This window comes from Arachis stenosperma, chromosome 5, assembly GCF_014773155.1.
Source record: "Arachis stenosperma cultivar V10309 chromosome 5, arast.V10309.gnm1.PFL2, whole genome shotgun sequence".
Taxonomy (NCBI): domain Eukaryota; kingdom Viridiplantae; phylum Streptophyta; class Magnoliopsida; order Fabales; family Fabaceae; genus Arachis; species Arachis stenosperma.
This window is the reverse complement of record NC_080381.1, coordinates 84909026-84922884: the sequence shown is the minus strand read 5'-3', so window position 1 is coordinate 84922884 and position 13859 is coordinate 84909026. Positions and strand designations below refer to the sequence as shown.

General features: G+C 29.8%; 1 protein-coding gene across 2 annotated transcripts; it reads right to left on the bottom strand.

Moving 5' to 3' along the window:
• Window positions 1–4518: 4518 nt before the first annotated feature.
• LOC130980211 (uncharacterized) lies at window positions 4519–10374 on the bottom strand. Of its 2 annotated transcripts, none has more exons than XM_057903867.1 (13): window positions 10143–10374; window positions 9190–9439; window positions 8225–8434; window positions 7855–7935; window positions 7685–7771; window positions 7509–7604; window positions 6998–7051; window positions 6475–6904; window positions 6281–6394; window positions 5964–6192; window positions 5737–5785; window positions 5623–5662; window positions 4519–5357 (listed from the first exon to the last, which is right to left on the bottom strand). In XM_057903867.1, the coding sequence occupies exons 2-13, from the start codon at window positions 9430–9432 to the stop codon at window positions 5215–5217; spliced, it is 1776 nt and encodes a 591-aa protein (XP_057759850.1). In that variant the 5' UTR covers window positions 9433–9439; window positions 10143–10374; the 3' UTR covers window positions 4519–5214. The 2 variants fall into 2 exon arrangements, with proteins under 2 accessions (XP_057759850.1, XP_057759851.1); XM_057903868.1 differs by having other exon boundaries at window positions 6281–6391.
• Between the last annotated feature and the right edge of the window lie 3485 nt (window positions 10375–13859).

Sequence of the window (13859 nt, the reverse complement as noted above, 5' to 3'; positions counted from 1 at the left end):
TTTTAGGTTTATTTCTTCTCCAATTCAGATTTCCATGTTGCTTTAATTTAGTTTCTCTTTTACATTCTATTGCTTTAGTACTTTAGTTATCTATTTCCCTTTGTGATTTCCTTATTTTGCTAATCTAGTTTATGAATTCTTCATAGATTCAATTCTCTTTTAATGCAATTTGAGGTATTTCATGTTTATTGCTTCTTGTTTTATTTGTTGTTATTATTATTCCTTTGGAATTGTTAATCTTAGATTTTGCTAGGTCTTGTTAGTTTTCTAGGTTTTTATATTGTGCCTTCCAAGTGTTTGATAAAATGTTTGGTAAGATGTTAATTTAGATTTTTATATTCTTAGCTTGGATTGATTAATTGGAGACTCTTGAATTATCAAAGGTCTTTTGTTGATTGGTGATTGAGACTTGCTAGTTGGCTTGAGCTTCACTAACTCTAGTCTTTGATTAGGACTTGTGAACTCAAGTTGATTTACTCACTTGACTTTCCTTCATTGTTAGAGGTTAACTAAGTGAGAGCAAATTGCAACTACCATCACAATTGATGATGATAATGAGGATAGGAATTCCAATTCTCAATCCATGCTAGGACTTTTCTTAGTTATTATCTTATTTCCTTGTTATTTACATTACTTGTCTCTTATTACAAAAACCCCAAAAATATGCTTTCCCATAACCAATTATAAGTATACTTCCCTGTAATTCTTTGAGAGACGACCCGAGGTTTAAATACTTCGGTTGATTTTATTGGGTTTGCTTAAGTGACAAACTATTTAAATTTGATTGAGGTTTAATTGTCGGTTTAGAACTATACTTGCAACGCGCTTATCTTTGTGAAAATATTTACCGACGATTTTTCCCCCATCAATTACTAATCCATAAAATCAAACAGAACTCCTAACTTTTAACAAGGGGAGGTTTAGTTACTCATGGTAGAAAAGAAAACAACCTAAAACTAAAGAGTTTTCGAATCCGTAGATGATCTCATTCCTTCATCTAGATGTGAACTTTGTTCACTTATTTATCTTCTAACTTCCTAACTATTTGAAATTCAAAATCTAATCTTATCTTCTATACCTCCAAAGGATAAGATGACACTTATTCAAATTCAAAACAATAATTAAAATCTAATATGAACTAAATCCTAACAATTAAATCTTATCTTTCTAGAAGAAGTTAATGCTAACTATTGATGAGTGAAAAGTAAAGCTCACGGATACCGACAAGTGCACCGGATCGTTCAAGTAATACCATAGTGAGTGGATATCATTTCGACGAGGATTAATGGATTGAGCTTGCAAATATTGAATTAAAATACTAATTAGACCAATGAAACCTAGAATTGTTGAGTGCTGAAATCTTGAAGACTTGCTGAAAAAGTAAAAGCTTGAGGAAAGTTGAAAGCTAGGGTTTTGAATTGCTTGAGGCAGTATGTGTGATTGTTGGAGGAAAATATATATGATGAGGAAGTCAAGGATTTTTGGAGATGCATAAGTCTTTAGAAGAATCAAACTTTGTTTTCTCTGTTCAAGGCAAGCAAGGATCGTTCACGACGAATCTTAATTAATCTATTTCCAATACCTTGGCTCCTCGGTGTCTCCTCAATTAATCAACAGCCAATGTCTTGGTTAGTCAATTAACTGAAGAGGTTAAGTGCAAAAAACGATTCAATTTCACATAAGATTCAAGAGTAGTCCTCAGGTTATATTATATGTCACGTATCTAAGTTAGTCATGTCCAATTAAATTTTATACGGAAACATAATTTTTGGAAATCGTCCTAATCCTAATTATATGTCACATATTCAAAACTAGGGTAATCGAAAATCATGTGATGTCACACGCTTTAAAAACTCTATGTCTAATCAATTTAAGAAGTCACGTGAAAGAGTTTTCAAGCACGATTCAGATATAGGTTCTATTGAGTCAGTAAACAAATTCAAGTCGAGATTAGCACACCTGTCGGCACTAGTAATCGTTTAGGGATGAAGAACGAAATACTCAATCATAAATGGACCAATGCAAGTTTTAAATCAGAAGGAAACTTAGATTAATAATTCATAAAAAACAAAAACAAAGCCCGTAACCCGATGACAAAGGATTAGTAACTCATGGAGAATGTAAAAACACAAAGATGAAAAGCCTATGGTGGAAACCTGGGTGTCCTTCCTCTGTAACTGTAATTCACTTATCATACCTAGCTTATTTTCTAATTCAAATTCAAATCTTAATCTTATTTTAATCAAAATAATTAAGATAATCTCTAACTAATTCAAATCTTAAATTTCAAAACAGAATCAGAAGGAAATCAAAACTAATTTAACTACAGAATTTTCGTCAATCTTCAAATTGAAATCAAATCTTCAAAGTTGAATTTTGAAGGAATCAACACCAGACAAGACATTTTGGGCCTAGCATGGCACGTCCATGACTCCTCATGGCACGCCTGAATTGGACAACACTCCCAAGAGTTGAAATTAGGCTAGGGTGAGGCACACCTCTCTTGATTGGTTAAGACGTCGCACGCCTAACCCTTGGCGTGGCACACCCTTCATCTTGAAGTGCTTCCAAGGGCTTCTCTTGGTTAGGGCATGGCACCCCCAATTCTTCACATGGCACGCCCTCCTTGTGGGCTTGGAATTAACTAGGATGTTCTTGTTGAATTGCTCCAAGGGCTTCTCATGGTCCAAGGCATGGCACGCTTCCCCTCTCCCGTGGCATGCCATTGCTTGATTCCATAGGGCATGGCACGCCCCGCTTTGATTGTGCTAGGGCGTGCCATGGCACGCCAGGTTCAATTATTATGGGGCGTGAGACGCCCCTGCTTCCTTCCTCCAAAACGTGGCACGCCCCCTGCTTCCTGATTTAGGACGTGGCGCGCCCCTGTTCTAGCTCTTCAATGCGTGTCACACCTCCTTCTATGCATCTTGCATGGCTAGCATGGATTGATGCTTGTGTCCTTTGGCACTCCATTCTTCATGCTAAGCTTGCCCTTTGATCAGCTTTTAATTTGATACTTGATTACCTCTCTTTTAATCATAATTTTAATATTTTTTTACGATAGATAATTATTTAATTTATTTTGTAATTGTTTTAAATAAAAAATAAATTTACATAGAATGAAAGTAATGTGATTAAAAATAAAATTAAAAAATAAATTTATTTAAAATAAAAATAATGTAATTAAGAATAATTTACTTAGATACAATTAAAAAAATAATTAAATAATTATCTATCATAAAAAATTGATATTGTTGAAGCGTAAAATTAAAATTTATTTCAAAATTAAAAATAAAATTTAACTAATTAAACATTAAAAAAATTAGTATAATAGAGACAAAAGATATAATTTATACTTTATTGTATATGTACTATTCTCCTTTTTTTTCTCAAGTTTATTTACTAGTCATTATACAAATATTTTATAATGATTAAAAACTTTTAAGATTAAAATTAAAAAATAAATTTATTTAGAATGAAAGAAATGTGATTAAGAGCAATTTACTTAGATGTAATTAAAAAAATAATTGAATAATTATTTACATTAAAAATTGATATTATTGAAGGATAAAATTAAAATTTATTTTAAAATTAAAAATAAAATTTAACTAAATTAAACATTAAAAAAGTTTGGTATAATAGAGACAAGATATAATTTGTATTTTATTGTATATGTACCATGCTTTTTTTCGCAAGTTTATGTATTAGTCATTCTACAAACATTTCATGATCAGTAAAAATCTTTGAGTAAAATAAAAAAATAAATTTATTTAGAATGAAAGTAATTTGATTAAGTGTAATTTACTTAGATATGAATAAAAAATAATTGAATAATTATCTATCATAAAAAATTAATATTATTAAAAAATAAAATTAAAATTTATTTTTAAGTTAAAAGTAAAATTTATTTAAATTAAACATTAAAGACGTTTGATACATTAGAAATAAAAAATGTATAAATTTATACTTTATTATATATATATATATCACACTCATTTTTTTCTTTTTCCAAAAATTTATCTACTATTCATTTTAAAAGTATTTTATAATGAAAAAAATTTAAATCCATAATATAATTTATTCTATTTAAATTTATTTTTATTTTACTTAATTTAATAATTCTTCTAAAAATAATGTATTGTTTTTATCCCCAATATTTTTGTCCTATTTTAAGTTTTTAATCTTTCAAAATCATTTTAATTTTGTCTCACCGTTCTGTTAACAAATCTCTAACGACAAGACAACATTAAAACAATTTTAGAATATTAGAAACTTAAATAAAACAATTTAACATTAAAAACAACTTTAAAACTTACCCCTAAACATTAGAGACAAAAACAACACTTCACTTACTTCGAAAACTAACGATGACAAATGTGCATGGATGATGGGCATATAAAATTTTGTCTTGCACACGGAAGTGATTTTCTCAAATAATACAATCTATTTGTAATAATCATAAAAATATAACATTTTACGTCGTACAGTGACCAACAGGAAATCTATTCTTCCTTGCAGTAAAGATATAATCCACTTTTCTTCCCTCAAGATATATATATTGTCAAGTTACACCCTAACAACACACACCCCGTCATAGGCTCTATATAACCACTTTTTAGTCATAGCTAGGATTTAAACCGTGATAAACTCTAGCAAGACATATACAAATGCCACTAAACCAAGCCTTGCAGTGCCCCTCAAGATTTCAATGTCACAAACATAATCCTTCTATTTACATTACATCCGAATGGGCTTTACAATTAAACACACACACACACACACATATATATATATATATATATATATATATATATATATATATATATATATATATTTCCCCTCACCTAAATAGAATGAGCTCCAAAGTAATCCTTAAGATTGGCTTCGTGCATTAAAATGGTGTTTGAGATCTTAATTGCACCAATTGCATCCCTGAGATCTGCAAAAGTGCACTACGTTATCCCTACAGCATGATGAGTCCCTTGATGGAAAAAGGTTGGGAGACTAACATAATGCACTTTTGCCAATCTAAGGGGTGTAATTAGTGCAATTGGAATCTCGACGACTAATTTAATGCATTCGGCCAATTTGAAACAACACTCTGGGACTTAACTCCACCTAAATACAACACAATGGCCATCTTATTTGCAGAGCGCTAGCATATAATTTTTTGGACATGAATATAGCTATTCTCTTTCCAGTCACTGTTATGGGCTAGCGGGATTGAAGGGTGGATTTTGCCAGCCACAACAAGCCAGGGTCATTCCGCTTCAGCACCAAATACACTTCTGGCTTCCCAAGATTGTCCATTATGACATCTTCACTGAAGCCAACCAGAAAGAGAATTTCCAAGGCAGCTGTGTAGCATTCAAAATTTAGAAAGTTAGCAACCCCATTCAGAATGATACTCTGCAAAAGTTGCTTACTTGCTTTACATACACTTAAGTATTTCTTTTGCAGCTATATATAGAAACAACTCTCCAAACGTGACGTAATTATATCTATGAATGATATCTATAAATGGGAGATAAAATCTCATGCGCACACAGGAAAAATTTTGTCCAAGTGGTACTTGTACACATCAGGCATGCTAAAATGAAAGTGGAGAGTCTAGGTGCAAACCTTTGTTACCAATGATATTCCTCTCAATGACTGGATTAGCCTGCAGGATACAGGAAATATTAGGATGAAGCATTGCCAAAAGCACGATATGACTAAAGTTAACACAGAATGTACCTTCCGCAACCTCTTGTATTTCATCTCCTCAGGGTGTTCAATTACATTACTGCCATGGATACCAAACATGATCAATGGATAACATGATGCTGTCATAACTGACTACCCATAAATTTGCCATAAGTATTTCTAAGACATTTTAATCTAACTCCTTAAAGAATATGAAAGCCTATTCAGCTAAAAGGTACAAATGATATCAACGATCATATAATCTTGAATAAGCATACCTGACTATTTTCAGGAGAGTTTGGACAATTGAAGCAGTTTGCATTGGAGTAGCTTCACCTCTCAGAATTTCCAGGGCCATCTGTAAACGGTTACAAACAGCAGTTACAGGATCATTAATCCTCTGAAATTCTTGGTCATCAGGATCTGGCTCATCGATCTGCATTGTAGAAAAGCTTGGAGTGGGAAATACAGGATCATCGAGGTCATGTTCAGCCATGTTACTTGTATCTGCATAAAATATAGTTCACCAACAGGTTCTTTTAAATCATTGACAGGATAAGCCTATCAAGAATACTCATGTCAGGGGAAGAATTACCTTGACTTGCATTAACTGACTTCAAAGAAGATTCTGAATCATCCGGATCAGGTTCTCTAGATACATGCATTGTAGCTGAATACATGTCACTGGTCTGAGTATGCAAAGTCTCTGCTAAAATAAATTGGTTTTTGTTGAAATACAGTTCTGATACCAATATATCCTAAAAGAAAAATCATAATTAACAGTTTTACCATGATCAGAATCATCTGGATCAGGCTCCTGCTTCATTCCTTTAATAGTATCATCATGTGCGTCAGGTTCACTGCTAAGTCCTTTCTCAACAAGGATGGGCGTGTCATTAGCTACGATTTCTTTGGAAATGGATATCATATGATCAGGATTTTCACTTGCATGAACGCTAGAATAATCGGGATCCAGCTCTTGATATACTTCAGAACCTCCCGACTTATTGAGAGAAACATTAGCCATCCGAAGATAAGCAGCACTGATAGAAGATTCACGGGCACTTCTCAGCTGATCTATCCTGTTACCTCCAAGCTTCTGGCGAACATCGCTACTTTCGGCTATAAAATCTTCTTCATGGATTTCAGAATTCCTTACTCCACTCAGAGTGTGGCTTGCAGATCTAGTCCAATCCAAATTAGCAGCTTCTTGATTTAACTGCAATTAGGCAAATTAAATTAACATACAGTACCTAATACAAAGCAAAAGAAAAATGGACAGACAGACAAGTATTTAAGCAGGTACACACACCTGCTTATTTAGAGCATAAAAGTTTGCATCATGTTCAGTGTGTATCATGTGAGCCTGAAACAAATAATGAGTTAGATAGTTCCACAACCATTGTTGTCAAATGGACAAAAGCACATTACTTTCTCTTTGTATTTTTATTTTATGAACATTTGAGTAAGAAGCCCAGCATAGTTTTCACAAATGAACGTTACATAAAATTAGCAATCTTTTTTGGTAGCTCAAAAGAAAATTGATTTTAGTCCCTCATCTAAAATAACTGTCTGGTTGAGTTATACATTTGGGTTGTAGGAACAGAATTTTCTTTAAATAATAAAAAACAGTGTAACTAACTGTTGTCACAAGGATAAAGGATATTTTTCTCTTTTTAAGTTTTTAAACTTCAAGATCATTCTTAAAATATAAGGAACTGAACAAAACTTTTACCGAGGGTCTGTGCAATATTTGCAGCTACAGAAGAGATATTTATGGCTGTTCGAATGTTGTATATACTTCTCCATGTTATGTAACTTACAAGTTCATGCAGTAGTGTTTTCTTGATACTTTCATACTTCCTGAAACCTTTGAGGTCGTCCGTTCGAAGACGCAATGATATCTCCTCTCCCTGATTCTGTAAACAACAATGAAAAGAAGGAATGAGATCAACAAAAGAATAATGATGGCTGCTTCCTATACTGAAAAAGCCATTACCTTGTTCAAACCAAGAAGACATTTTGGACTCTTGCCAACATAACCAACGGGAGCCATCTCGCTCATTATTCCTACACACCAACAATGCTGTAATATGTATTACATTTGTCAGAACATGCCCCAAGTTGTAATTAGAATGCATTCATATACTGAAAATCTCTTAAATGTACCTTGTTCATGACTGCAATAATTCCAGGATCTGCAGCAAGCATGTGCATTCTTTTAAGTGCCTCAGAGGGGGGAGGATTCAGCTGAAGACAAGAAAATACAGAGTTCATCCATAATCAGTTGAGAAAACCACAATTAGGAATTTCATGTTATGAGATGTGTGGCAAAGAATATAATGGGAAATCATTCAATATTAACACAATAAAGAAGCTTGGCAAAGTGTCATATGCATAGCAAACACTTTCCCAATCCAAAAGCAGGATACTGAAACAGTAAAATCAACAGCAAAACTATAAAGAACAAATTTCAGAGATATAAGCTTTATTCTTGAAAAAGAACAATGATCATATAATAATAATAATAGAACAATACCTCTATTCCTGGAATTTCAAATGTCCGAAATTCACAAAAAATATAAGGACCTTGTGGAAGTTTCAATGAAAAACGAGATCCATGTGAAACCCTCTGTTTCATTCTCTTCTCCTCGTCCTCAAATCCAGCAATTCTGAAATTTGCTTTCGCATTTTGAAGAACTTCTTCAACTTCATTTGATGACACACCCATCATTTTAATTGTCTTGGCCTAAGGAGGAAACATGGAAAATTAGGGAACAATAAGCCATAAAAAGTTAATCCAATACAACCATCATCCAGAACAGTATTATATGGATAAATTCAAGCATAAATTAATATTATATAAGTACAACCAATGCCTTGAATTTTTTGAAAAAATAATTAATACTTTTTTATTTAACAATTAGAAAGTATTAGAAGAATAAACTCATTCCCTCTATTTAACATGGAGTATCCAAATCATCTCCCATCCCATTCCAATTCAAGAAACTCACAAGCAAAAATGGTGGTCCATGCTTTGCTTTTCTTGGGTTGAAGTGAAGGGCCGAAATTCCATGGTGATGGGCCAATAGCCTAAAATTGCATACATGGGTTGTTCTCCAAAGTAAATAAACTTCTAATACTTATGAAGAAATTAATTGGGATTTTGTTAAAAAGGGAGCAGGGTTTAATAATAAGCATATCATTGCCACTCTAAAGTAACTTCACATTTTACAGCTATGCTAACCATAAGAATGATCAATTCAAATAACCTAAAAAGGTAATAACAACACAATTTCTTTTTCCTCACTCCATGGAAAAATTCAATCCAATTGCAGGCATGAATTTTTCACAAAAACACAAAGATGGAAGAAATGGATACAATATAGCTGGTAGAATAGCATATAAAAATAGAAACATAGACACTGAATATAGGTGAGCCACAATAAGAACCATATCATTCTAAGATCATAAGGCACATATAAGAGTAAAAGCGTTTATTACCTCAGTAATGGCAGTTTCCAACAAACTTAAACAAGCATGCTCTACAGAAAATGGAGCCAGAAGCTTTGAGTTTTTCCCAGAGCTCAGTGGAACAATGAACCGCATAGTATCTTCTTGGACATTTGTTAATTTCTGCATTTCCTGCCCTAGGTCCTTCACAGTGGCACCTGAATTCATCTCCACAGCAAACTTCTTTCCCCTCCATGTAACCGAGATTTTAAAAAGGCTTGACAGAGTTTCCATGTTTGATCTAAGTAATCAAATATCAACACGATCTAATGATTTTCGAGTAGTTATACAGTTGGAGGTCCAAAGAGTGACCCAAAATGACGATATTACTCATTAAAGTCATTGTTTTTAATAAGGAACTAGTTGACCTGTAAAAGTACTTAGTAATCTGAGAGTAAAACTATAATTGTTCATATTTCTGTTTTATTTCAACCAAAACAGTACAACAGCAGGTATCGCTATCCTCACAAAAACTAAGGGTACAGAAATAGCGATACCTCCGAAACCCAGCACCAAATCCTCCTTTTTTATATCTGCCAAGGCTCGAATTTCTTTGAATAAAATTCAATAAAAGATGAACGATCCAACACGGGGAAATTTCAACAAATTCAAGCGCATAAGCCATAATTCATAATGGTGTTAACTTAACCACTTCATGTCGGGACACATCAACAACCATATTTCGAACAATTTAACCATACAACAAATTTTTTCAAAGAAATTCTCTCAACTTCCACAACGAAATTCTTGAAATTCACGAAAACCCATACGATACCATCCTAAACCACAAACGGATAAAACGAAAGAAAAAAATACGACTTCGAAACAATCAGTTATCAGTCAAAAGTAAAAAAGAATAGAGAAAAACAGACAGATAATAATTTATTCAGAGGATAACAGTTGAAATGGGTGGTGCGGAACAATAAGGGAGATTATGGAATTACCTGAAACTGCAGGAGTAGAAGAACAAAATCGGATAGGATAATGAAAATATTGAGAAATTTGGTCATAAATTTGATCTAAGAGGGAGTAAAAGTAAGGGAAGGTCAACGAATGAAGAATGAAGAATGAAGAATAATTGGTAATGGGAGACGACGGGAGATGAACGTATCCGGTGACGCGGAAGCCAGGAGAAGGTTCCAGATATTTCTTTATATATATTTATATATTTACGATAAAGTAATTACAAATCAGTCACCGAGAATTAGAGAAGAGGATATTTGAGTTCAAAATTAATATACAACGGTTCTTAGTTTTTTTTTTAATAAATAAATAAATTAAATATCTATCTATCTATTATCTATTAATCTATTAATATACTAAAATTGGATTTTCTCCCAACTACTAAAGGTGACGTGTCGATTTCTCATGCCTCCGTTTTCCTTCCAAAATGAATAAATTTTTTTTCTATTCTAAATAATTTTATTGTAATTATATTATAATTAATACTAAATAAATAATATATAATTATACTAATTTAACAACATATCTTCATTATAATTATATCAAATCAATATTTAATGCACTATTAAACTACTTATCAATTATTAATTAAAAATACTTTTAATATTTTTAATGATAATAATAATATCAATAATAGTAATAATAATAATAATAATAATAATAATAATAATAATAATAATAATAATAATAATAATAATAAATCTTTGTTACCTCATTCACGTATATCAAATAATTTTTCTAAATTATTTTATAAAAAATATCTTTAATATAATTATATTGTAATTAATATTTAATGAATAATATATAATTATACTAATTTAGACACATATCTTCATTATAATTGTATCAAATCAAAATTTAATGCATTATTAAAAAATTATCTTAATAATAGGTAATTTACATATTTATTTTTGTTTTACTAAAGTCTATATATAGTGTTTTCCTGTGGTACATGAATCTAAATTTGAGAGTCAATTCATAATTTTATATTTAGTGTTTTTTTTACTAATTCATAGAATAAGAATGTATTCTTCGTTTTTTATTGAAGTTGATCCTTTTAAGGTACAATTTATAATTTTTATAATACTTTTCATATACTCATTATATTATATTATTCTTTTGATAATTTTTTATTTGTTGTTACTCTAAGTTATTCTTATCGTCTAATGTTCCAGTTCGATTGTCTTTTACCACAATCATTTACAATGCATCACATCCATCAAATACCTCATCGAGTTGTCTTCACTGATTCGGGTTCCAACTATATGGATGTAAGCGTTCAAAGAAGAGGCAATAGTCTCTATTTTATCGAAGGATGGTTGGATTTACTCACCTATTATGACCAACCCAATGGAATATGGTTAAAGTTAGATTTCTTAGGAGAAGCTCGATTTTTGATTGAGGAATTGCATCCACGGAACTTTATAGGGCAAGTTCAAGTTTCATCCCCTCCATGCTTTTTACGTCAGCCCGAAAATCTTTGAAGTGGAGCACATAATGAAATTGAATTCCCTCAGTTTCAGTTCAGTTTTGCTAAATTCGTGACAAATTCAGATATGCAATTTCAACGATTGGTAATATATTTAAATTTTCTTAGTTTAAGCTGTTCATTATTAGAATAAATTTTTAATATATTTTAATTTTTTTCAGAAATTACCAGCTTTCTTTTGCATACATGCAATGCCATTGAGGGGAATAAGAGTTAGTTTGGTTTCTCGTGTGACAATTCTATATCTTGCCGCATTGTTTGGATAACGAATGATGAAGCTTATCTAACAAGAGGATGGTTTGATTTTGTACGAATTCTAAATATTGAAACTTACGATGTTATTTCAGTTAGTTGTCGTTACAAGAATGATTCTATACTATACGTGACTAAGGACTAGAATAAGTTCAATATTTTTTAGGTAATTTGGTTTTACTATTAGTATTTGATTAAATTATAATTATAGAATTTTAAATTATTGCCTCAATTTATATATTACGATTATTTTTTGTGGATTTGCTATTTTTAAATAATTTAATAAAATAAAGTAGTGTTAGATATTATTAAGTTTATTTTTATCTTTTATTTTTTTTATTTGTATTTTCATTATATTTGACAAAAAATGAACCTACACATATATTAAATCGTTGACCTAAAGAAAATTTATTTGCCAATAAAAACAGATTTTATTTATAATTGGAATAAAATTTATTTGCCAATAATCGGTGGATAAAATTGAAATTACATCCGTGTCATATAATTATAATTGATTAATTGGTATAAAATGAAATTATACCCGTGCCATGAGTAATAATCTAAATAATTATATCTTAACAAAATATAATTTGAAATAATTTATAAACAATTATCTTAACAAAAATAATTATTTAATAATTGATTTAAAAATAAATGCAAAAAATAATTATTAATAATAGTATTATTAACTGGGTAAATAATATAATTTTAAATTATTACTTGAAATATAAATAATATATGAAAATCTATTGAGTAAATCAATGATTTTGCAACTTTGACAATTATTACTCAATTAACCAGTTAATTGAATTAGTAATAACAATTTCTAATTTCAAATTTTGTATATTAAGTAGTTATTAAAAACTGGGTAATAACGATTTACACGGGAAAATCATTGATAAATTCAATTAACCATATAGAAGATAATATATATACTAACAGTTTTAGTATATTATTTATGGCAAGCGAAATTATTTCCTCAAATTTTCTATTAAAATTGAAATTAGTAATAGTTTAAAAAAGGTTTATTAATAAAATTACTAATAGTCACATTTTTATACACAGGATATATATTTTCTATATATTATTTAAAAAATATAATGAAATATGAATAATGAATGAGTATGTTATTTCTTCAACTAGCTAATTAATGCAAAATCGAGTACCCTTTTTTATTCGATTGAGGTCATATTCTATTTGGTGAAAGTTTCAATCACCTTAATAAAATCATGTATTTGTGCCTTAACTTATACAGGTAGTAATATATTACATATTATTTGGTATATCTAAATAGTTATTTCCCATAGCGGAGATGTAAAAAATCATATTAAGGTTTATTGTCAAATAATTAGTAGATGAATAATAGTAGATTATATTATTTTGGGAAAGTATTTTCATTATAATTATATCAAATCAATATTTAATTATGATAAAATATGTTAATTATAATTATATCATAGAATTATAATAATTATAATATTTATGTTATATATTTTAATCATTTATGTACGTAAATAATTAGAAATAAAAATATAACTTATAATTACCCGTGCCATGCAAGATTAAATAAGATATATAATAACATAGATGATTTGTTACTTATAATGATTAAATATAATAAATACATATTAATTTAGTTAAACAAAATCACTGTCTCCTATGTTTTTCTATTTATTTTTTTAATTCATTAAATCCAATCAATTATAATAAATTAATTATATCAACTAATTAATTCAATCAATTATTTTCTAATTTATTTTTTGAATTCAATAAATCAAATAAAATTAATTATACTAATTATTTGTATTGACTAATTGATTTGATTAATTCGTAAAAATATTTTTATTTAATTTATTTTATTTATTTAAATATAACTAATTAATTATTTAATTTTATTAGGATAAATATCAAATTCTATTTCTAATATAAAAATACAAAATTTTATTCATTCCATTTT